General features: G+C 44.4%; 1 protein-coding gene across 16 annotated transcripts in view; it reads left to right on the forward strand.

The window, feature by feature from the left end:
- Window positions 1-23565, forward strand: part of svila (supervillin a) — an 81661-nt gene that overhangs the window by 42730 nt on the left and 15366 nt on the right. For 7 of the 16 annotated variants that reach the window (XM_083936154.1, XM_083936152.1, XM_083936153.1 and 4 more), the window contains 13 exons: window positions 1893-1957; window positions 2949-3085; window positions 4390-4485; window positions 4930-5242; window positions 6274-6339; window positions 7094-7592; window positions 9083-9248; window positions 12974-13106; window positions 16934-16987; window positions 18901-18981; window positions 20497-20553; window positions 21437-21602; window positions 22985-23068. In XM_083936154.1, the coding sequence (XP_083792280.1) occupies window positions 1893-1957; window positions 2949-3085; window positions 4390-4485; window positions 4930-5242; window positions 6274-6339; window positions 7094-7592; window positions 9083-9248; window positions 12974-13106; window positions 16934-16987; window positions 18901-18981; window positions 20497-20553; window positions 21437-21602; window positions 22985-23068 (1917 nt within the window). The remainder of the gene's footprint in view (window positions 1-1892; window positions 1958-2948; window positions 3086-4389; window positions 4486-4929; window positions 5243-6273; window positions 6340-7093; window positions 7593-9082; window positions 9249-12973; window positions 13107-16933; window positions 16988-18900; window positions 18982-20496; window positions 20554-21436; window positions 21603-22984; window positions 23069-23565) is intronic. The other 9 variants (XM_083936151.1, XM_083936156.1, XM_083936160.1 and 6 more) reach the window with 8 other exon arrangements.

A 23565-nucleotide genomic window follows, 5' to 3' on the forward strand; every position in this document is an offset into this window, starting at 1 on the left:
AACATAGCTACAAAAAGATGCAAAGTAACAAAATTACCATAAAGAGACAAATCTGATTGATTTCAATAATACATTTAAGGTTAAAGAGACACAAAACAACCAAAAAGGAGGTTAAAAGCAGCACAAAGTCTGTGTTTTGCTCCTATGTAGAAAAAAATGATGAGGCTTTTGGTATGTCTGTGCCCATCGTCTCATAATCTGGCCGTGCTGTTGTGTGCCTCTGTGTTCAATACTTAGCTTTGCTACACAACATCTACGGCATGTATACAGTTACCAATGCAAACTTCATGATTATCTGGAGCTTCACAGTTGACACGCACTCGGCCACAAATGAATAAAATGTGACATTCCAGTCAAAGCTTCAAGAATAGACACGAGGGTGGAGGCCAAATTACTCACTTACTCTCCCAACATTTTGAGTTTATAGAGTTGTTACTGGTGCTCACAGTAGCAGAACAGCACAGCAGCTCCACTGAGGGTAGAAACCGCTCATCTGCTTCTTATGAGCACACACTCAGCCGGGACCCTTTTTGTACTGAGGAGAATTAGAGGGAGCAGAGCGTCAGTCAAAGGGAATAGTTGTTTGGTGATGTCAGGTCACATGGAGAGAGAGTATGTTTGTGTATGTGTGTGTGTGTGCGTGCAGCCATGAGAGTACGTTTGTGTGTGTGTGTGATTGTGTGTGTGTGTGTGTGTGTGTGTGTGTGTGTGTGTGTGTGTGTGTGTGTGTGTGTGTGTGTGTGTGTGTGTGTGTGTGTGTGTGTGTGTGTGTGTGTGTGTGTGTGTGTGTGTGTGTGTGTGTGTGTGTGTGTGTGTGTGTGTGTGTGTGTGTGTGTGTGTGTGTGTGTGTGTGTGTGTGTGTGTGTGTGTGTGTGTGTGTGTGTGTGTGTGTGTGTGTGTGTGTGTGTGTGTGTGTGTGTGTGTGTGTGTGTGTGTGTGTGTGTGTGTGTGTGTGTGTGTGTGTGTGTGTGTGACACCTGTCTCGCTCTGCATATTCTCCTCAATGACAGCAGTCAAAGGGTTTTGTAGTCCATCTTTGCTCCCAGCTATTAATCCAGATGTTGCTGTGAAGTGATGAAGGTTAACATTATGACTTGAAGTACATTACAAGTACAAATGTGTTACTTGGAAAAGAAAAATGTCTTTTTTTGGTGTCAAATATTCTTAAAAAGCACTAAGCCGGTGTCATTTCAATGGCTCTGGGCTCACTTTCTCTTAAGTTACCAGTTAATAGTACCGCAAGCTAGCTAGCATGGGTAACAACCAAATGCTGAACAAGACATTGTTAGCTGAAAATGTTACAATTAACTTTTTTCAACACAGTGAAAGGGTCAAAGGTCTACGATGAAAACACCCCGAATCAAGATGACAGCTACTTCAATGCACACAGTGTCAAGGATACACGTTGCTAAGCTATACTGTTGCTACCACAGTGACCTGTCGATCACAAAGTCCTAAAGCTTGCCCTGCTTTATCACCTATTTGACTCTAAATAGGACAATCATTTACATGAAGTACATCACGCTGTACTGGAGAAGACTTGAAACGAGGGATGGAGACAATCAACCCTTTAGAGAAATGTTTACTGAGTTAATACATCAAGTGAGAAGTAGGCTCATTATACTTTTTTGGGAGCAAGTGGAGTCTGTAAGTGTTCACTAAGTCCCGCAAAGTTACTACTTTAAGTTACTACTTTCCGTCCTCGCAGTTTATACATGGTGGTAAATTAACCACTTAAATCCTGACCAATTTCTCATGCAATGGGTCCTTTGTTCCAGGATTCCTATGTTTAGCTGATGACTGTCAATTCTATCTGTACGCTCTTGATGTCTACATACATAAAATATCCAAAGTTTGTAACATCATTATGCCCTCTGTCTTCCTCTCTGCAGGTGATGAAGAGAAGCTCGATGAACGGGCCAAGCTGAGCGTAGCAGCCAAGCGCTCTCTCTTCAGGGTGAGCTTCTATTGCCTATTTGTCCTCTCATTTACAGATTACACTCTGGTTCCAGCTGCCAAGCGCGGAGACATGTGCTTCCAATCATGGACACAAACATTGACACATTTTCATTTTCGGTCCTCCGTTTCTCGCTGTGGGGATTTGGAGATTGAATCTCTTAGAAATGCTCATGATTTTAGTTTCAGCACAGGCATTCCACTAAAACAAGAGTTTTATTGGAGCACGTTTTAATCCACAGCTGTGAAGCTGAGGTCGAACATGCGCTGTAGTCTCAGTTGCTCCAGTTCAAGTCAGTAGATACTTGCATTTCCAAACAGCTTTTTTAATAGATATGATCATAATGTACTCGGTGTGTCTTGAAAGTAACTCTTACCTTTCTGTCATGAACAATTCTGCTTCCCTCAAAAGTCCCACCGTCTTCCCCCTTCCCTGACCGCGGACGCTCCCTCCTCTTCGAGATCGACCTTCCCCGAATTCGTTAGTAGGAGGTTCCACTTTGACAGGCATTCCAGTGCACTTTGCCTAGTTGGAGGTCCGAAACTTCGGACTTCCTATGGCACTGGAATGCAACGCAGCATGAGCAGCGCAAGTGAAATGGGGTGACGGGTGACAGGCAGGAAGCTCAGTTAATAATTTTATTCAGGCCAAATAAAATGATTGGACAGACTTGTTTATCGGAGAATTTAATATTTTTGAGTTTCAACACCATGTGGACTTCTTTTACACTTAAGTGTTATTAGGAGCATTTTAAGATTACATAAGAAAAGTGTAAAAATGCCAGAAAGGTAAGAATTGCTTTAATAGCATAATGCTTATTTGATGAACAGCAGGAGCCAGTTCATTCATCCAACCCACCGTCACTTTAAATACAAATATTTGTGTGTGAAGCCCATGTTTCAATTGAGTGAACGATGCTCTCAGGTTACTAGTTTAGGTAAAGTGTAATATTTCATTGAGAATGATTTTCCATGTGTACATTTCTGTGCAGGAGTTGGAGAAGAGCATTGATGGTGGAGCGCCTAAACCACGCTCCAGGAACGCAGCGGTGGACAGGAGACTAAGACGGACACAGGATCGATCCAGAACTCAGCCAGTCACCACCGAGGAAGTTGTCATCGCTGCCACGTGAGTCTTAACTTTTAGGATTTAAAGTGACTTTGTTAAACGCTGCATCAAAGTTATTCCATCTTTGGAAATGTGCTTTTTTTAAGGCAGATGAGAAGATCAAATATGGAGCCATAAGCTTAGTTTAGTATAAAGACTGGCAGTCACCCTCACAGCACGTAACTCCCTGTTAAAAGCACAACTTCCTCTCTTATTGTTTACAAATTAAACAAAAAAGATGCAGTGTGTGCCTTAATGTGCTTACAGATATTTATAGATGTATTTTTGAACTTAAGAGAGAGCCAGGCTAGGCTAGCTGTTTCCCCTTGCTCTCAGTCTTTTCAGGCTAAAATTAGCTAGCTTCATATGTTCACACTCAGACATCAGTGGTATCATCTACACTATCATATACACTGCATTTGACACACACGCACACTCTCACACATCACTCTCACACACACACTTACAAATGCATACACTACGAAGGGACCACAATGGAAATAAGCCCTTGGGCTTTTTTGTGTTATCCTTTTGTCCTGATGCACTTTTGTATTCCTACCCTTGTGCATATGACAATAAAGAATTTCAATCAATCTTCTCATCCAACTCTCAGTAAAAAAAGCAAATGATGGTTTGGCAAACTATTTATTTAAATGAAGCGCATCTTTAGTAAGTAGTTCAAAAATGAATTAACCTTCATGTTATCTAGCCTCATTTTCAGAGATCTAAGATTTCTTCCTCCACCCTAATTCAACAGAGGTGAACGGGATTTCGTTTGTGGTGCTCACAGTAGTGAAAAACAACTCAAATGTAGACTATTCAACAGAAACATTTCTTTAAGGTTATCACCTGCTCATTGCTCTGGATTATCCTCACTTGGAAATTCTGGAGCATAACACCGTGTCCTAACGGCACGCAGACGTCAGACTGTCGCATGCTGTTAGGACACGGTGTAAGATTTATGTCTTTACAGTATCGTCTGGCTACACTGGTATTATTCTGGGATAGGGTAACATAAGCTTCGGCTTTCTTGTATTTCTTTAAACCAATCACAACTGTCTTGGGTGGAGCCCAGTGGATGGTGTCCTTGCAAAACAGATAGCAAAGACATTTTCTGCTCTGGACGTGATTCAAAGTTCTGAGATGAGATTTTGAATGAATCCTCCGTCCATCTTTCTGAACACCTCTCCTGTAGCTTGAATTAATCTGTTTTCTCAATAACGTGGAAATCATCAGGTTCATTCCCTTTGTCACCTGTGTGTTATCTGCTCTCCCTCCCTCTCTCTCTCTCTGTTTGACTTTGTCCCTGTCCTTCACTACTGTAGCGTCCCCACTCACGTGCCAAACACGGTGACTGTTCACTCTGCTGTAGCACGCGTCTCTAGCCCCACATTAGTTTGCAGCACTGTCCCGCCATACAGGTACATGGCACGGATATGAATGTGCACGCAGACCTACAGTGTGTGACTAACACGATCCATCTTTAGTGAATGCTGCTCATACTCTACGGCACAGTGCTCTGTTCGGAGTGGTATACGCACTAGTGGGTTTCACCCAAGTTCTCAGTGTAAAGTCCTGCACAATGTTTTTGAGTTATGGTGCCCCCCTGTGTGATTGGAGGAAACTACATGATTTATCTATTAAATGACTAAAAAAACTTAATATCATAGTTTTGTTTGTCGTGGGCATGACTCACTCTGTACGTGTAACAGTTATTTTACTGGATGTCATGAGATGCACACAGCTCCACAGCGCTGCTTGTCACGTAGCATGCCACTAGCTGGGTTGCATGAGCTCCTTCCATTCTTACCAGAAGTCTCCCTTTCTCCTACCTCTTTGTCTCTCGGGTGTCACCCCGCCCTCAGCCTGCAGGCGTCCTCGCAGCAGAGCGCCACTGCCCGGGAGAAGGCGCGGGAGGCCCGGCAGGTGCAGGAAACCCAGGAGGTCCAGCGCTCTAAGCCGGTGGCCACAGTGGAGGGGAAACGGCAGAGCCAGAGTCCGGGTCAGAGTCAGGACGAGCCTGACCTGTGCACCCTCAGCCTGGCAGAAAAGATGGCGTTGTTCAACAGACTGGCTCAGCCTCCCATCAGGGTGACCCGCACCAGAGGGGACACACGCCAGCGCAGGTCCAACGCCCGCTACCAGACACAACCCATCACACTGGGAGATATGGAGCAGGTAGGCGAGCAGCAGTTCACCCTGCAGGGGGTCTTCACTGTTATTATGGCCAAGGACCCCTTAGCTGGATGAGAGAGACGAAGCAGAGACCTCCTACGACATATATTGTGTTGAATTGAGTTGCATATTAAATTTGGCCTAACAGCTAGCAGGGGTGTCAAAGTGATCCAGTAAAGGGCCGTGTGGCTGCAGGTTTTCATTCCAACCAAGCAAAAACACACCTGGTCCAACAAGTCAACTGTGTGAAGACAGTTCAGGTGATTGAGTAAGTCGAGTCAGGTGTGTTCTTGCTTGGTTGGACTGAAAACCTGCAGCCACAGCGAACCTTTACTGGATCGGTTTGACACATGTGAGCTAGGGTGAGCAAAAGCCTATACACAGCTTTTACTTTGCACTCTTATTACTTAACTTATTACCATATCTTATGCTATAAAGTGTCATTTTTATGCTGTACACACTTGAAAATATTGTTTTAAAGGAATAGCTTTGGTTTGTATAATCCGTACCTAGTGCAAAAAATGTAACGACAACTGTTTTATGGATTTATGGTAAGTGCTGGATCTACTGTATATGTTGTTCTGCAGTTATCATTTTTGCAACTGCAGCCAAAGAGAAATCATTTTTTTAAAAACTGTAGTTGTGTATGCATAACTATTTATTTACATTTATATATACCGTGTATATATACACACACACACATACACACCCTATTTACCAAAGTGTCGATAATTTGCAGGAAATCCTGATCCAAACATGTTCACATGAATTTTATTTGCATAACGTCTAATTTGCACAAGGAAATCCCTTTAATGGAAAACAAGGCTGACACCTAAAAAAACAACAGGATGGACAAACGTGCACTTTTAGACATGAGTAATATTCACATTACAATATGGATAAAATCACTTGAACATGAATTAAAAGAAAGTGCATAAGAAATTATATTAAAACAATAAGTGTAATAGAGTGAAAGATGTGAGGCAGGTGTAGTTTATCAACCAAGCATTGTAGCGTGTGCGTTTCTGCTCCAGGAGCCTTCAGACATAGACTTCAGGGATGAACAGGAGCTCTGTGACAGCCCAGTAGAGCACCTACAAGTAAGGTTCCCCTGACCACTCACCACGCATTTGCCTGATGCATTGCTGGGGCACTCTTCTCAGAAATGACCACGCATTTCTGTGAACACGTGCTGTATGGCATCCCGTATCCATGTCCTGTGATTTCATTGTGAATGTACGCCGCGCTGCCCGGGCTTCTGAGTAAGCTCTGACTCAGTTCTCATCATCCCGCTGTGTCGATGAGGTGGCTGTGATGTGTGAATGGATGATGCCGCGGCCACATTTCCGCAAGGCTGAGGTGCCTGAAAGATGCCCCTGCGGTGGAGGAGAGAACAAAAGCACTGTGACTGAAAGCAGTTGTTTTTCATCAGCTTCTGAAGGGAGGGGAAGCGACATTGTAGCAACAGATTAAGAATTTAAAGGACTACGCTTTGCATTTGACTGTGGTTTCCATGGATGTTTACTGCTGCTTGTCATTTATTACCCAGCAAAAATGTCAGGTCAGTTTGTAACTTCACTTGTGAATTTGAAAAGTGTCTGTTGGCTACGGCTGGATGCATTGTGCGTGCGTGGGGAGGGGGTGGTTTCTGGCATGGCTTTGTGATGTGGGTTGCAATTGACCAGGCTGCCCTTTGATGGTCAGGAAGTGCAGTGAGTCAGGCAGGCAGTGATCAGTCAGCGGGATTCTCTCAATTTGTGTGTTTGCAGTCTGCCTGACCTGTTTCTCAGCCTGTGTGGAAAAAACTGAATCCCTTTTTTTGCCTGTATCTCTTTCCACCTCCCTGTTACACAGCTTCAAAACGGTACAGGCTCTCGGTTCGGACTCCCCACTTCATCCTCCTCTGCTCTAAGAGAAGGCACCGTCTCCACTGACCATGCCGGAGACATCCACATAACCAGACCAGCAGCCCGGGTCGAGCCCCTCCCTCCCACCTCTGACAGGTCTCTGCCCCCTCACCACCCCGATGTCCCCTCCTGGAGGTCCCACGACCCCATGGAGCATCAGATGTACCAAATCTTTCCCCAGGGTGAAGAGGGAGTCGACCTGGGAGGAGGGAAGAGGAAGCTGCCCTCTCCTGAGGGAGTGGTCAGGCAGAGCGCACTGCCCCAGCCCCAGACTGGAAGAGAGAGGAGGGAGGAGGAGGAGGAGGAGGAGCAGTGGCTGACCAGAGGGTGGGGAGACAGAGCCGTGCAGAGCTCAGAGAGCCACATGCTCCAGGAGAGGCAGGAGGCGTATCTAAGGGAGGAAGCTCTCTACCCAGACAGTCAGAAGAGCAGGGCCATCAGTGGAGGTAAGAACAGCAGAGAGGGAGCTCAGAGGAGCTGCTCCCTTTATATTAGAGAACCACTTCTCTATTACTATTTTTTTAAGATCCCTTCACCCCAGTTTTCTCTCTTGTTTCCTTGTTTCACTGTATATGAACTTTGAATTTCTCTTTGATAATTTAATACATTAGACTATTTGAAAGCTATATTCCGCTTTATCACAGTTATAATATCACGGCTTTGCAACATATTTTAACCCTTTGACAAGAAAACAACACTGGACACATTGTATTTCCTGTGTACACCTGTTGTGGTAAATAAGGGACTGTTGGATGTTAGTTTTCTTTAACTGATTTGATGCTGGATACCTGAAGGTGGTGTGGTTAACATTAATTTTCTCATTCCTACAGTCAGCTCTTTAAATATACCACTAAGTTTTAGACTGTGCTGCATTTTAGCAACACTCAATCTAACACAGTGACCACGATACACACAATACCTGCTAATTATTAGCATGTTAGCATTGTCGTAGTATTGTCATGTTAGGATTTAGATATCAGAATTTACATGTTTTTTATAAAAGCATGTGGTTGTGGAAAATCAATGACAGTGATGTTGGATAAGAGAGGGAATTGATCTGATTTTATTTATAACAGTCGCAGTATTGATTCTGCTTATCCGCCATTTTATCAGATCCCTTATTGATTCTCTGCGGACTGAACTGTACTTTTTGTTCCTCTTCACCATGACTCTTTCTTGTTGCAAGCTTTCAGCGGCACAGACACATGAGTTGTTGTTTTTGTGCAGTGAACTGGTAGAGAAACATATAAATATATTCTAGATCTGCTCCAATTTGTTACCGGTTCTCATCTGGAGGCGGTTCTTGATTCCCATCCCTGTACGGCACTGAAGAGTGAAGTGCGCTTTAAATATTTAAAGAGCAAACTGTGAGACTTAACATCGGTGTCAACAACCGTTTCTCATTCAACCACATTTCCTGCGTCTGTGACAATCATGCATTCAGATTGCGGTTTCCCAGGCTTCCTTTATGTCTGAGCAGCAGTTACTCAGAGCCTGACACTTTGAACGCCTCTGCATCAGTGGACAACTTGAACACAGAAATCATTCAGATGATTGTGGCAGAGCGATAAAGCAGCTTCAGTGTCTCTGCAAAACGGCGTGGGTTATTTGATTACAGCTGTGGCAGCGAAGTTTAAAGCTGTGAAAAGCGTGCGCGCTGCTTCTCACGCATGGATGAGAGCCTCTTGGTAAGCGTGAAAGTTGCTCCCACGCTGCTCTGTGCTGCTGAGTTCGCACTGCGAGAGCCATGACTTTTCTTTTCTACAAAATCCTGTCGTCACGGGACGTTTTGGAATACTGAGTTATTTAGAAAGGTGTGTCCTAGACGGGGAGTCAGTGGATCGATCTGCCGAATGTCTTTGCAATCCTGTTTACAAAGCAGGACAATGATTTCACTCCCTCCTTTGTGTGTGTGCTTGTCTGTATGTGCTCACAGAGCCGCCAGAGTCCACTGTGCTAACATCCAGAGCAGCATCCGGTTCGCCCAGCAGCGTGTCTCAGCCTCCGGTGGCAGACGCACACACAGACGACCTGGGTCAGCTCGAGGAGGGAGAGGAGCTGAGCGGCATGATGATGGCCAGACACATGTCCATCAGAGAGAGGTGAGCCTGGTGGGGTGGGCAGCCGTGACTGTGCGGTTTCCTTCCACTTGTGCCTCCCAGAATCGTATTTTTAGTCCTGTTAAACCTTCCGATATATCCATCCATTGTGTGTGAGTGCCATTAACATCAGCCTGACCTAAAATGCACTCCTTTTGAATCATGTTGGTCAGTAAATAAAGCCACCAAATCTCCGACTAAAGGAAGAGAAAAATCTCTTCCAATATCTGCTTGAAATGTGAGCTCCATGGAGACGGCAACTGAGACCATTAGGATGAGACCGAGCGAGTCAGTGGGTTGTTAGAGGTTATTTTCAGCTGCTGCTGTGATGCTGGGCTCCCCACATTAAAGAGTAGAGCATCAACAACAACAGTGTGCTGGATGTGGAAGGGATGGAACATTTTGTATGGTACGTAAGTGAATGCATGAATCCAATGAGATAAATGGATGTCATTACAGTAAGAGTTTTGCAGGCAGCCCTGTTTGCCCGCACAAGAAGAAGAATAATAACTTTATTTATCCCGCAACAAGGAAATTCAATTTTTTCACTCTATTATTTTTAATCATGTTACACACACAGGCCTGAAATACACACACATGCACAGACAGGACCTATATACATGCAATTAAGGAGAGATGTTAGAGCGAGGGGGCTGCCAGTGACCAGCGCCCCGGCAGTTCTGAGTTCGGTGCCTTGCTCAACAGCACCTCGGCAGTGCCCAGGAGATGAACTGGCACCTCTCCAGCCACCAGTCCACACAGGGACTCGAACCGGTTCCCAGCCAAGTCACCTATGGACTGAGCTACTGCCGCACAAGCTGCTAATTTCACACAACAATGATGGAGCATTTTTTTAACAGCACAGATCAGGCTTTTATTCTCAGGTCGAGTTTTGTGTTACACAGGAGCGAGTTGATTGGTGTTACTCTGTTGTTCATCTCTCAATACTTTCTGAATTCTGAGGCCATCGGTTCCTACTAAAGGTGTAATACTTTAAAAACAGGTCACAAACTTATACTTTTTAAAATATTCTGTCAATTCCTCAAACAGATGGGCGTTGCTCAAACAGGAGGAAATAGTGCATTTTACTGTACGTTAACATTTTGTGCGTGTGTAATGGAGTGTGTGTGTGTGTGTGTGTGTGAGGCTCGTTGGTGGGCTTTAGTTTATGGAAAATAAGATATATCAGGCTTTGATGCACAAACAGCATAACACTGGGCTTTGTTGACAATAATGAAAATATAAATCATTGTCAGACTTGTCTCTTAAAGAAATGTAGTCATTGTTCCATTAAATTCAATGATAACCGTTCACCATATTCAAGTGTTGTGGGAGAAAGCTAGACTTCTGCACCTCCTCTTGACTCTTCAGGCTCTTCAGGCTCTAGCCCACGAAGGGAGTCTTTGTCCAATCACAGGTCATTTCAGAGAGAGGGCATTCCTATTGGTTGTTTTAGAAATGCAGTCGTGTGTGTTCCTTCAGATAGAGAAAGCCTGATCGAATGGCAGAAAATCCTCAACAAGAGTCTGAAATAGTAATAAACAGATAAAAAAACAATCAACTCATTTAAACACATATGGGGCGGGCGGTCGTACAGTGGTTAGAGCGGTCGCCCCGTGTAAAGAGGCTGAAGGTCCTTGAGGCAGTGACTGCGGGTTCGACTCCGACCTGCGGCCCTTTGCTGCATGTCTTCTCTCTCTCTCTCCCCTCATTCCCTGTCTGTCTTAGCTAATAAAAGGATAGAAAACTGTCGAAAAAAAACATGTCAATATCAGTGAAGCGTTCCAGAGATGGAGAGAGAATGTTGCTAACAGTTTAGCCTTCTGCTAACCGTAGCCAAAGCCTCACAGACGTGGCGAATTCAAGTTCATGTTTATCTGTTTGTCATGTGTCCTCTCAAAGAGTTTTACAGGCCCACTAGTTTGCAAACAGGACGATGGTTCTCAGAATTGTCACTTTATAACGGCATCAGGATCAGGTACTGTATGAAGGGCCTGCATACGCCTGTGATCCTAGCACGAGGGTCTGAGGGCAGAGAGGGGGAGAACTGAAGAAGGAAGTTTTGTATATTAATAAAAAAACAGTTCTGCTGAAAACCGCCTACTGCAGCTTGAAGCACTCAACATGCTTTCATGCTGATCACTGCGGTGGACTTTAAATGTACCTTTCCATCATGTCACCGTGACTTAGCTCAGTATCGGATTCCCTGACAAATGAAATGATTACATAAGTCAAGTTATGTCACATTGTGTTAACAGGCATCGTCTGCTGGTTCAACATAACACACCAGGCAGCAAGCACGCTCTAGATTGATTGATGACATAATAGACGTCCATGTAAAGCTGTCAAAGGGTGTGTGTTGCGAGTTGTACACATGTCACTCACTCTTTCACCGTGTCACGAGTCAGTCTCTCACTTTCAAGGGATTTTAGCGGAGGCAGTATCCCAGATACAGCTGGCAACATCCATCCAGTGCTACTTTCATGCTGTTTTTTTGCCGTTGTTGTGGATCCCCCCGGGGCCGAGCAGGATGTTGCCTCACTGGGTCACAGAGGGGTGGTTGTTAGAGGGGCAGAGGGCACTGCCAACACCCTGACCCCTCCATTATGGGTCTTGCCTGCTCCCTACTCAGAGATGAAAGCTCAACAATTGAACATCTGTTCCTTTTACACTATACTTCAGTTTGTGATCTCTAGACTCTTCCATGTGCTTTATACGTAATCCCAGTTTTCCACAACTCCTTGAATAAACTATATGTCCACATTTAAAGATTTAGAGTTTGTATTTGTCGTAAAACCCTCTTCCCTCGCTGTTTGGCCCACACGTCCTTTAGCACAAATAGATCGCAGCACCTTTTGCCTTAACTCTTTGTTTAAACCAGCTCCAGTTCCTCTGACATCTCCAAGTGCTCTTTATGTCTAATTGTACTTAAACTGTCGCCAGTCTGTTTATCCAGAACGTAACAGTGTTTGTAGCTGTGGCTGCTAAATGGCGTGCTGTCTGCCTCTGCTTAGTGTCTCCTTTGCAAACAGTCCCAAAGAGGACACGTGGTAGCGTCAGTTTCCTGTTGTGACCGGTTCAGTTAAAAGTTGAGTGGAAGTGCTGACCTTGCAGTAATCTTGTGTGCAATGGGGTGTCTGTCTTCATTGAATACGATGGTGTATCGGCCCTACACTTAGCATCTGTGTGTGATGATGGCGTGGACTGATCACTTCTCATTGGCTAAATATTTGTAAAAGTCAAATTTTTAAGGGGATATTGCTGATTTAAATCCAGCTCTGTGTCATGGCAGTGCATGTAAATGACCGATGTTTGCCTTGACTCCACGGCTGAGCTCAGAGCACTGGAAAACGCCTTGTTTGGTCTCTTCATTACCGGGTTTTAGCCGACCTCTGCTCACTGGGGGTTTTGGCCACAGAGGGAAACCAAACACTACTCATCTGCACACACTGGCATGACCCAAAGCAGGTTTAAAATGGGGAAAGTATCCCTTTAATACAAACTGATCATAAAGGAATATAATGACATTTTGAGAAATGTGCTCACGTGCTATTTGCTGAGTTAGACGAGTCTCTTACTTCTCTGACCTCCTTCATATTATGTTTTTAAATCCTTTTTATTTTGAGTCATGGGAATGCATCTCAAACCCTCTTGCTCAAGCACATTTAATATCCAGGCTGTACTTATCCCCTAGTATGAACTTCATTGTAACGTTCTTCGCTCCTCAGAGTGGCCTTGTTGAAGAAGAGCGGCGAGGACGACTGGAGGAACAGGATCAATAAGAAGCAGGATGTGGTGCAGGTCGCCGTGGGCGAAGAGCACGCTCAGCTCTGGGAGGCGGAGCAGAGCTTCAAGAAGAAGGTAACCAGCTGACCTGCACACTCACTGCTGACTGAACCTGAGACAGTCTGTGTCTGTTACTCTGTCTCATGTCTGTTACTGTTCGTCTCATGTCTGTTACATGATGTTTTATCATGCAGTCTGGCTGTACGCTCCATTCATGTCATGTTCAGATGGTACAGTGTCTTGTTTGAACTACTACTACTGTATCTACTTATCAGCATATAAAGTGTGGTTCAGATGCCAAATCTTGGCACCTCCAAACACATGATCACTTCCAGGGAACGGTTTTTAACAGTCAATCTGGCGCGCTGTGCCCGTGAGGCTTGAATGCAACACTAATACAGTGGCAGTGACGTGACACTGAGGGCGCACTCACACTGTCCTTCCGTACCGGGCCAAAACAGGTTTTACGGGTAAAGTCTAGTTCGTTTGACCAGTGTGCAACCGTACCGCGCCTAGGAGCGACCAGCTGGCCGCCCACGGCCCGTTTGAGAGAGGTGGGCTTTTGTAAAGCACCTTTGCACATGTACGAGCACAAGCGTGCGCACCTGTACGAGCACAAGCACGTTAGGCTGTTAGGACATAGAAAAAAAAAAAGATGGACCATGCGCGGACATTTAAAACAATGGCGGTGAAAGGTTCACGTTGGTGTGATGCGGAGGTGGAGTGTTTACTGCAGATTTGGTCGATGAAAATATTCAAAAACAGTCGACAAGACGCACAAAAACTCAGAGGTCTGTGGAAAGATTTGTAAACAAAGCGACGCATCGTGATGACGTCATCAATGCGTGTGACGTGTTGCGGCGTGATGACGTATAGGCAGCAAGAAGCATTGGCCGAGGCCCAGGTAGTGTGAGTACAAACGGGCCTGGAGGGGGGACGAGTACCCTAAAGCATGGGGCACGGGACGGGCGGACAGTGTGAGTGCGCCCTGAGGCTTCAGTCATTTCATTTGATTTGTCACATAACAACAAGCATTTTGTGTATCAGAGTTTAGCAGATTTTTGACCTTCTGCTGACCTGGAGTCGTAGGAATGTCAGAAAGATGACGGCCATTAAAATTAGTTTTTGCATTGAAAGCCACATTGGTACAATTTGGACACTTCTAAACAGAGGGGTTGTGTGTTGTCCGTGTCTGTGTCTTCTGCTCTCTTTGTCTCTTTCCTCTGTTCTGTCTCAAACACAGCTGTTGCACGTCTTTGCTCTCGGACTGTATCAAGAGTGAATCTGCTTTTATCTCAGTCTTGGCGGTAGAACAGATCCTGCTGCATCTGGATCAGTCGCACATTATTTTACGGTGCATGGATGAGGAAGTTTACGGCTGCCAGCATTCAAATGAAATCATCAAATTACAAATACACTAGCACTTCTCCGTTGTGCATTCATGATGCATGACAATAAACTCCTACTGTATTATAATTAAAATTAATTTCAATTCATGTTTGGAAATTATAATTATGGCCTTACAATTAAAACGTAGTTGAAATAAGAATTTTTTTTGATTACTCTGTAGCGTAAAGATGCTGCAGTAATAATGGAAATTAATGTGAAATGGATTTTTCAAACTGGTACACAGCTTTGCATCCCGAGGACGTAATTCCAATGAAAAAGTCAAGTTTGCAATTTTATTTTTACGTTACTGCTGCATATTGTCTGTTTCATTGTCGTTTTAACGTAAGTGTTACGTTTAGGAGCACTCAGAAAAAACAAACTTTGCCATTAGAGTTCCCTATTATTTCTAATAGTTTCATCATAGTTCTGTAGTTTCCATCTCATCTCATCTCATCTTCATCCGCTGATACGGGGTTGGGTTGCGGGGCAGCAGCTTTAGCAGGGGACCCCAAACTTCCCTTTCCCGGGCCACATGAACCAGCTCTAACTGGGGGATCCTGAGGCGTTCCCAGGCCAGCGTGGAGATCTAATCTCTCCACCTGGTCCTGGGTCTTCCCTGAGGCCTCCTCCCAGCTGGACGTGCCTGGAACACCTCCCTAGGGAGGCGCCCAGGGTTCATCCTTACCAGATGATCCTGAACCACCTCAACTGGCTCCTTTCAACGCAAAGGAGCAGCGGCTCTACTCCGAGTTCCTCACGGATGCTGAACTTCTCCCCCTCTCTCTAAGGGAGACTCCAGCCCCCCTCCTGAGAAAACCCATTTCACACGCTTGTACCCGCGACCTGGTTCTTTCGGTCATGACCCCAGATTAAAATGAAAATCCGACTTTAAATTTTACTCCTCATACATTCTTTGAACCAAAATGGAAAATGAGATTCGATTCAATCCGATGATTTCATTTGAAAGTGTGCATCCATTAGTTTGACTTGTTCATCTCTAGAGTATCTTGTATATGTGTTACAGGTGATGTGATTAGAGATGGTCAAGGTATGTTTTACTGTGTGTGCACTTTTCAAACAGTCTGAGTAACAGTGAAGGGTTGGTGACCGTAATGAGCACCTGTCCAGTGTAATGTAGCCTCTGTACATCCTCTTCAATCTTTCTTTGCACTGAACTGCATGTTTCCATGTAACCTCTCATTCTCCTGTTTGCCTTTGTCTCTTTTTGCATGCCCTTCTACCTTTTAAAAAAAAATAAACCTCATTTCATCCTCTGCATGTTGACTGTGTGTCTCTGTGTTGGGATCCTCTGTTTGTTTTCAAAGGGAGGGTCAGGGAGGGTCGGGACGGTACATGGACCTCTCTGTTTAGACACATTCAAACCGCTGCCCTCCACATCGGCTGCTGTTTTTGTTTCCAGATGCTTATCAGGGTTTGTTCAGCTCGGCCCGGCAGCTCTGCAGCTCTACGCGCACATATCGTGTTCTGATTTGAGGGTTTTTAGTTCATCTAAGGCAGGGGTGTCAAACTGATCCAGTAAAGGGCCGTGTGGCTGCAGGTTTTCATTCCAACCAATCAAAAACACACCTGACTCGACTTCCTCAATTACCTGAACGGCCTTCACACAGTTGATTTGTTGGACCAGGTGTGTTTTTGATTGGTTGGAATAAAAACCTGCAGCCACAGCGACCCTTTACTGGATCACTTTGACACCCCTGATCTAAGATCAGGAAAAGTTGTGCTTTTAAAGCTCTGATGGCTGCTGCGAGTGAGCTGAAATGCTGTTTTGAACTGGCTTTTCTGAATGTTTTCTACAGAAAGCATGATGCTTTAATCAGATCAGGACAAAAAAGTATCATTTTTAATCATGTTCGACTGATGGATGAGTAGAAATCAATGGAAAAGGACACTTGATGTTGTTTTCATCCTCCCAGTTATCAGAGCAATATACAAATCATTCAATGTCCTACTTTAGATTCAAGATCAGGCAGATACAAAACTCAACCGCAGAGCAAGTAAAACTTCCATCGCTCTAATCAAGGACAAGGTCTTTGATGGAAGTAAGTATTTAGATAGATGGATAACTTTATTTATCCCCAAGGGGAAATGAGGTCATCATAGCAGCGGTACAAAACAATCAGAAATACAAAAGATAAAATAAAATATGAACTACAATAAAAGTACAGTAGCGCAGATAAACACTATTACAGTATAGTATGTGGATTTTAATGTGCAAGAGAGAGAAAGGTGCATTTCAGTGATGGGTCACTTTGAGTAGTGTGAGTTTATTCCCTGAGCGTTGCTGTGCAGCGTTGTGCGGTCTGATGGCAGCAGGTAGGACTGATTTCCTGTGCCGTTCCATTTATCTAGATAAACAGACTTAAAATGAAAGAAACTGTTCAGAAAGTCTTATTTTAGGAAGTGCGCTCTGTGGTTTGGCCTTGATATGATCTTTGGGACATCAGAGCCTTCAGCAAACATGTCCCTTCTCTCCTGCGGCTGCGTGTTTGTAGGACGATGAAGCACCGATGATGCTCGATGAGTTTGCTGTGTCCGACCAGCTGTGGGTAAGGCCAGTGTGCAAGGCCCGAATAACACACACACACACGCACACACACACACACACACACACACACACACACACACACACACACACACACACACACACACGGTGGTATTTATCAAGTGTATTTTAACTGGATTGGATCTAAATGTTTCATCCTTAACTGGATTTCCTGGCTGCTAACACGCCCTCTTGATAAATACATCCTGTAACACACAGTACGCTATCAGTGTGTGTGTGTGTGTGTGTGTGTGTGTGTGTGTGTGTGTGTGTGTGTGTGTGTGTGTGTGTGTGTGTGTGTGTGTGTGTGTGTATTAGCGGTACTCTGTGTGGGTGTTTCCATTTACAATCATGGTGAAGGTGTTGTGCTTCTTTAATTCACCTCTGCACGTTGGGTTTCAGAGTAAAGACTGTGTCATGGATGTCTCGTAGTCTCTCACACTGTGGATGTGTTTCTGTGTCTGTGTTTAAAGTGCATTTGTCTCCAATCATCATAACTGAGACATGCACTGTTCTGATGCGATGTGTTTTTAGAGGCTGGAGTTCATGTCCTCTAATATTTCTGTGATTAACATGAAGAAAAAATAAATGAATTGCCACAGTTACGACACAGTAACAATTAGGGTTGGGTACTGAATCAGGACAAAACATTTTTTTCCCGTTATTTCCTGAATCTGCCGCTTCACAATAAAAGCTTTGATATAACAAAATATCAGGGCACTTATTGTGAAGAATTTATAGGAAATTAATGTTTATTTGCATTAAACCAGTCCTTCATAGTCGTAAGACAAGGGATAGCTGCTGCCATACCTTGGATCAATAATAATAATAATAATAATAATAGGTCAATAATAATAATAGGTTAATAACATAATAATAATAATAATGGGTTATAACAAAAAGTATAAGGAGAAGACTCTAACACCATTAAATAAATAAAAAGCTTTATTAGGTGGATGATGACCAGCAGTATTATAGCTCTCCCTGACAAATTCTTTAGTTTTGTTGATATTAAATATGTTAAGATTTGACATATAGGCAAAAAAAGATATACATTAAAGCTGCAATTATAGTTTTATATGAACAATAGATCAAATGACTGTGTTTGGTGACAGGGTTCACTCGTAGTGACACAGATTATTATAAAGTACCTCTGCAGATCTACCTCTGTAACAACAGACGGAGTTAGCAACATGCTGGTGATGACAGTGGAGCATTTAGCAGCTAAAGAACCACGTCGTACAGTTTTCCCTCAGGGGTTGGAGGAGACAAAATACAGCTTTGCTTACAGCTCGTTGCGCCATTGGCCAAAATGAATTTGACTTATTAAATTATTGTGGTTTAGCAGAAGGATTTTTGTATTCTCCACCCAAATGACACATCTGTAAAAAGGCTTTAAATCAACATTCATTCATTGTCAACCGCTTGTCTCTGTCGGGGTCGCGGGGGGCTGGAGCCAATCCCAGCTGACATCAGGCATGAGGCGGGGTCCAGCCTGGACAGGACGCCAGTCTATCACAGGACACATAGAGACGAACAGAGACAGACAACCATTCACACCTACGGGTGATTTAGAGTCATCAATGAACCGAACACGAGGACTATAATTAAACCATAATGAAGGGCAATGAAGTTTAGATTTAGTATATATGATGATAATAATAATAATATAACAGTGAAATGAATTAAGTTGGATTATTAAGGGTTAAGTATTACACTGCCAAACATTCCCTTATGTCACTATGAGACCCTACGGGCTGATTCAACAGCAGTTTTCTCAATCGTCCCAGCATCAACCATGATTAATAACCTGATCTCCATGTTTAAAATCATTAGTATCCCTTTAATAATTTAGTGAGTATTAGTATAATTTAGTATTAGTAATCCTATATCCTCTTTCCATGACTGTCTCTGTAGGAGCCAGCCTTTGCCTCTACCTTCTCTCCTCCCCCTGAGCCTCCTTTCCATACTCCTTCCCCTGATGACTCAGCCAGTCAGGTAGGAAGTGGCACTAACGCGCTGCATGCATTTCTCACACTCTGCTCGCCTCCCCACCTCCTTCACTAATTCACACAAACCCCATTGTTTTCACATGTATTGTAACGTCCGACCGGACGTCAGAAGAATGGCGAGGAGTTGGTCTCACCCTTCTTTATTAACAGAACGCAACAGCCAGCCGTAACTACGCCAAAGGAAAACAACCGCGTTGAGCTTGTCTTACAGCGCTCTCTCCATCTCACGCAGTCACACACTCACGTCCTACACTCACCCCGCCCCCCTGCTTACTCATACATACCTGTCTATCTTAAACACGTTCACTGACAGTCAGAAATCACAGAACGCATTATAACAGTAACACCGCTGCAGGGTCGCTACAGTATCTTCCCTACGGGGAGTTTCCAACGTGCCCTTCAGCCATACCCGCGTGGTATTTGACACTGCATTCTTGCACATTACAAACTAAGCATGCCACTAACAATTGTTTACGGATTCATTCTGTTATTTTCTCAATGAATAGATCAGTTGTTGGTCCCTAAAATGTCAGAAAATGGTGAAAAATGTTGATCGGTGTTTCCCAAAGCCCAAGATCTCATCTCATCTCATCTTCACCCGCTTATCTGGGGTTGGGTCACGGGGGCAGCAGCTTTAGCAGGGGACCCCAAACTTCCCTTTCACGGGCCACATTAACCAGCTCTAACTGGGGGATCCTGAGGCGTTCCCAGACCAGTGTGGAGATCTAATCTCTCCACCTGGTCCTGGGTCTTCCCCGAGGCCTCCTCCCAGCTGGACGTGCCTGGAACACCTCCCTAGGGAGGCGCCCAGGGTTCATCCTTACCAGATGATCCTGAACCACCTCAACTGGCTCCTTTCAACGCAAAGGAGCAGCGGCTCTACTCCGAGTTCCTCACGGATGCTGAACTTCTCCCCCTCTCTCTAAGGGAGACTCCAGCCCCCCTCCTGAGAAAACCCATTTCGGCTGCTTGTACCCGCGACCTCGTTCTTTCGGTCATAAAAAAAAAAGCCCACGATGACGTCATCAAATGTCTTGTTTTGTCCACAACTCAAAGATATTCAGTTTACTGTCACAGAATAGGGCCGAAACCAGAAAATATTCACATTTAGGAAGCTGAAATCGTATTTTTTCCTTCTTAAAAATAAACTCAAACAGATGAATCCATTATCAAAATAGTTAGCAACTAATAAATTAGCCGTTGCAGCTTCTATAACAAACTCTTTAACCCCCACTCTGAGTGTTTCTGCTCCCTCAGCTGCAACCGTACTGGTTCAGTAGTGCTCTGCAGTCCTTCACAGCCCCCCCGCTCATGCTTTATGCCACTAAATACCCCGGCCCCTAAGCTTTGTCACTTTGCCTGTGCAGTCAGCATGGCGGCCCCTGTAGTGTAGTGTCTGACACTTGTGCAGAGCTTGGACATTTTCTGCCATTTTTCCATCCTTATCTCTAAATCCTCATCCTTTCTTACCTTCCTCTTCATCCCCCCCTTGGTTGTGAAGACCACCGCATCTCCCAGACCCATGCAAGTGGATGAGAGACACCCCTGGAGACGGAAGGTGACCCTGTCAATACTGTGTACAGAGCTCTCTCGCTAATCCCCCAGCTCCCCCTCCCCAGCGTCAGCCTTTGCACACACGCAGTCGAATCGAAATGTGCCCCAAATGAGTGATTTAATAGTTGGTCACTAAAGGTCACTGTCTGCTATTGTTCTTTGTCTTCACTTTAACAAACATTTATTTTATTCATGACACTAAAACATTTCTAAAACGGATTGTTTTCAGTGTGAGGGAGGGGTTAATGTGCTTCCTGTGGATTATTACCCCCTGTGGTGTCGCTTACTTTGTCTGTTTGTGAATTTGGCTGTTTAAGGACAATTACACATTTAAAGGTCCCATATTATGCACAGTTTCAGGTTCAAACTTGTATTTTGGGTTTTTTACTCAAACATATTTAAATGTTTAAATGTTGCAAACACATTTTTTACCCCTTGTCTCAATATCCCTGCATTCACCCTCTGTAGGAGACACTTTTAGCGCCTGTCTCTTTAAGACCCCCTCCTGCTCTGATTGGTCAGTGTCTTCTGCGCTCTCTGCGGCGTCATTGCAGCCAGGGAATGACTGTGACAGCACTGTGGCGCCACTTTCTACCTTTCAAATATAATTGTGACATGACAAACATACAGAAATCCTGACTTGGGACCTTTAAACACTTTATAACACACTTTTTTGTGCTCCTGTCTCCAAAGATTCCAGGAAAATTCTAACAAAATCGTTGTTGATACAACATAACTACATTACTTACTCGCAAAATTTTTCCTGGACTGCGTCGAACATCACAAACTGCTGATATATGACAGCGCGGCACCCTGAGGAGGATCATTCCTTTAACTTTCAGTCCATCAGGAGTAACTTCTCTCTCCTCCCGTCTCTCTGCACTTAGAGAATAGCCGAGGCTGAGATGGAGTGCCAGGGGATCGAGGCTCACATGTCCATCCAGGAGCGCAAACAGCTGATGGTAGCCCAAGAGGAGGCCTGGAAGACGAAAGGCTACGGCGCCGCCAACGACTCCACCCAGTTCACTGTGGCTGCACGCATGGTGAAGAAAGGTCAGAGGGAAACTGAACACACACGGTTTCTCTACAATCCTCCATCTCTCAGGAGCATTTGCGCACGATTGATTGCAGTCAGTCATTTCAGCACAGAGGGTTAAGACTGTAGTTCAGTCTCAGCTCTCTCAATCAGCAGCTGGGGGGGGGGTGCCTCTCCTCTCCTCTCCTCTTCCCTCCATCAGGCCCAGACACACCAGGTCAGAGAGGCTGCTGAGAGGATTCTGCTCAGCCATAAAATACTTTTATGGTTGGAGTTTTCCTTATAAGCTTCAGGCTCAGTCAGAGGGGGCAGTGAGATGAACAGGTGCTTTTTTCTTTTTGGGAGAATCAGTGTGTTTTATTAGAGCAGCGGTGTCAAACTCCAGTTCACAGTGGGCCAAATTTAAAAACCGGGACAAAGATGTGGGGCAAACTTAATATCTACAAAAAAAGAGTGCAAATGTGCAGGTTTCCCTTCTCTCTAGATGTGTAACGTTGAACCTTTTCAGTGCAGGTCCTTGTTCTTATGTTTTATTCTTTGGTTACAGCCACGGTGGCTCTGCAGACGACACAAACAGCTCTTTACCTTCAGACACAGATCATCTGCCTCCCACCGCTGCTGAAAGCTCCTGTCCTCCATCTTTCTTTTACCCATTTTTGGGGAGAGGTGGATTAAGTTTGTCTGCAGAGACTGGTAGCATGATTGCGGTGTATGTTCTTTATACTCGCGGGCCAGCTCTCACAGAACCTTGATATGATCTTTGGGGCCAAATATAATTACACCGTGGGCCAGATTTGACCCACCGGCCTGAGTTTGATGAGAGATTATGGAGAATGGCATAGCAAAGATTAGCATCAGAAATGTTTGCCTCATCTTAGACAGTGCCTCTGCAGCTGTGGCTGCCTTTTTTGGGCCCCCCTCGGCCCTTGACTTATAAATGCTGGCGTCTGTGCTCACTCCTTTGTGTTAACTTTAGTTCACTAAATTAAGTTGCTTTTAAATGAATCCCTTGTGTGGACTCCATAATTGCCACATTCCCTAAGCCAGTTCGACAGAAGCTAGTATTGTTCCACTAGCACTAGTTCCAGTGATTGCAACATAAGGGGATCTTTACGGCTTACTGCATCATTCCTCATTAGTGTAGCATATGACACTCTTTTAAACACCCACACCTGTTGATTTCTATGTAAGCCCACAAAGTGACATACACTCCTCACCAGCCTATTGACCCAATGTTTTGGAAACATCACAATCTTTGTCTTAACCTTTGAAATGAAAGTGGAAAATGAAACAACGTACGGTTTCTGTCAGATGCATGTCATACAAGATATAGAGCACAGTAACTACGCCATGCTTTTGGGTCACTGGATGCTCATACCTGTCTTTGTTCATTCAAAAGGGTTGGCCTCACCCTCTGCCCTCCAGTCTCACGTGTCCTCCAAACCCAAGAACAGCAGCCCTGCCATCTCCAAACCACAGGAAGGTCAGTTCCACTTTTCATACTCCTTGTCTGCTTTCTACCACAGTCGTATCTACCGGATGCCCGTTATTGTCTCACTCATCATCACGTGGAGCAGTTCTGTTCATCCAGCTGGGTTAATAGGCTCCAGATGGATATAGACTTAATGACGTGACTTTGTTACCTCCTCAACAAATCCTAGTTACACTCAGTTAACTGAATCGTTGGCTTGGTGCACTGATGCTAAATGTATTTTGTGAATTGATTCTGGGTCACATCTCATTTGAACCCAGTGTAACTGATTGTCTTTGCTTCTCTTTCTTAAGACTTGGAGGAGATGTCTGATATCGAAGGTGTTTCCCCTATTTTTTTTCCTCTAATGTTGCGCTGTAATGTTCATCATCATCATTAAAACCACAAATCTCATCAACAATATTGTGGCCGATGTTGCTGTGAGACTTCTATTAGGTTATTGAAGCCTAATAGAATATGAACCATGGGATAATGTTACCATCAGTATG

The sequence above is a fragment of the Echiichthys vipera genome (genome assembly GCF_963691815.1).
Source record: "Echiichthys vipera genome assembly, chromosome: 21".
In the NCBI taxonomy this organism is placed as follows: domain Eukaryota; kingdom Metazoa; phylum Chordata; class Actinopteri; order Perciformes; family Trachinidae; genus Echiichthys; species Echiichthys vipera.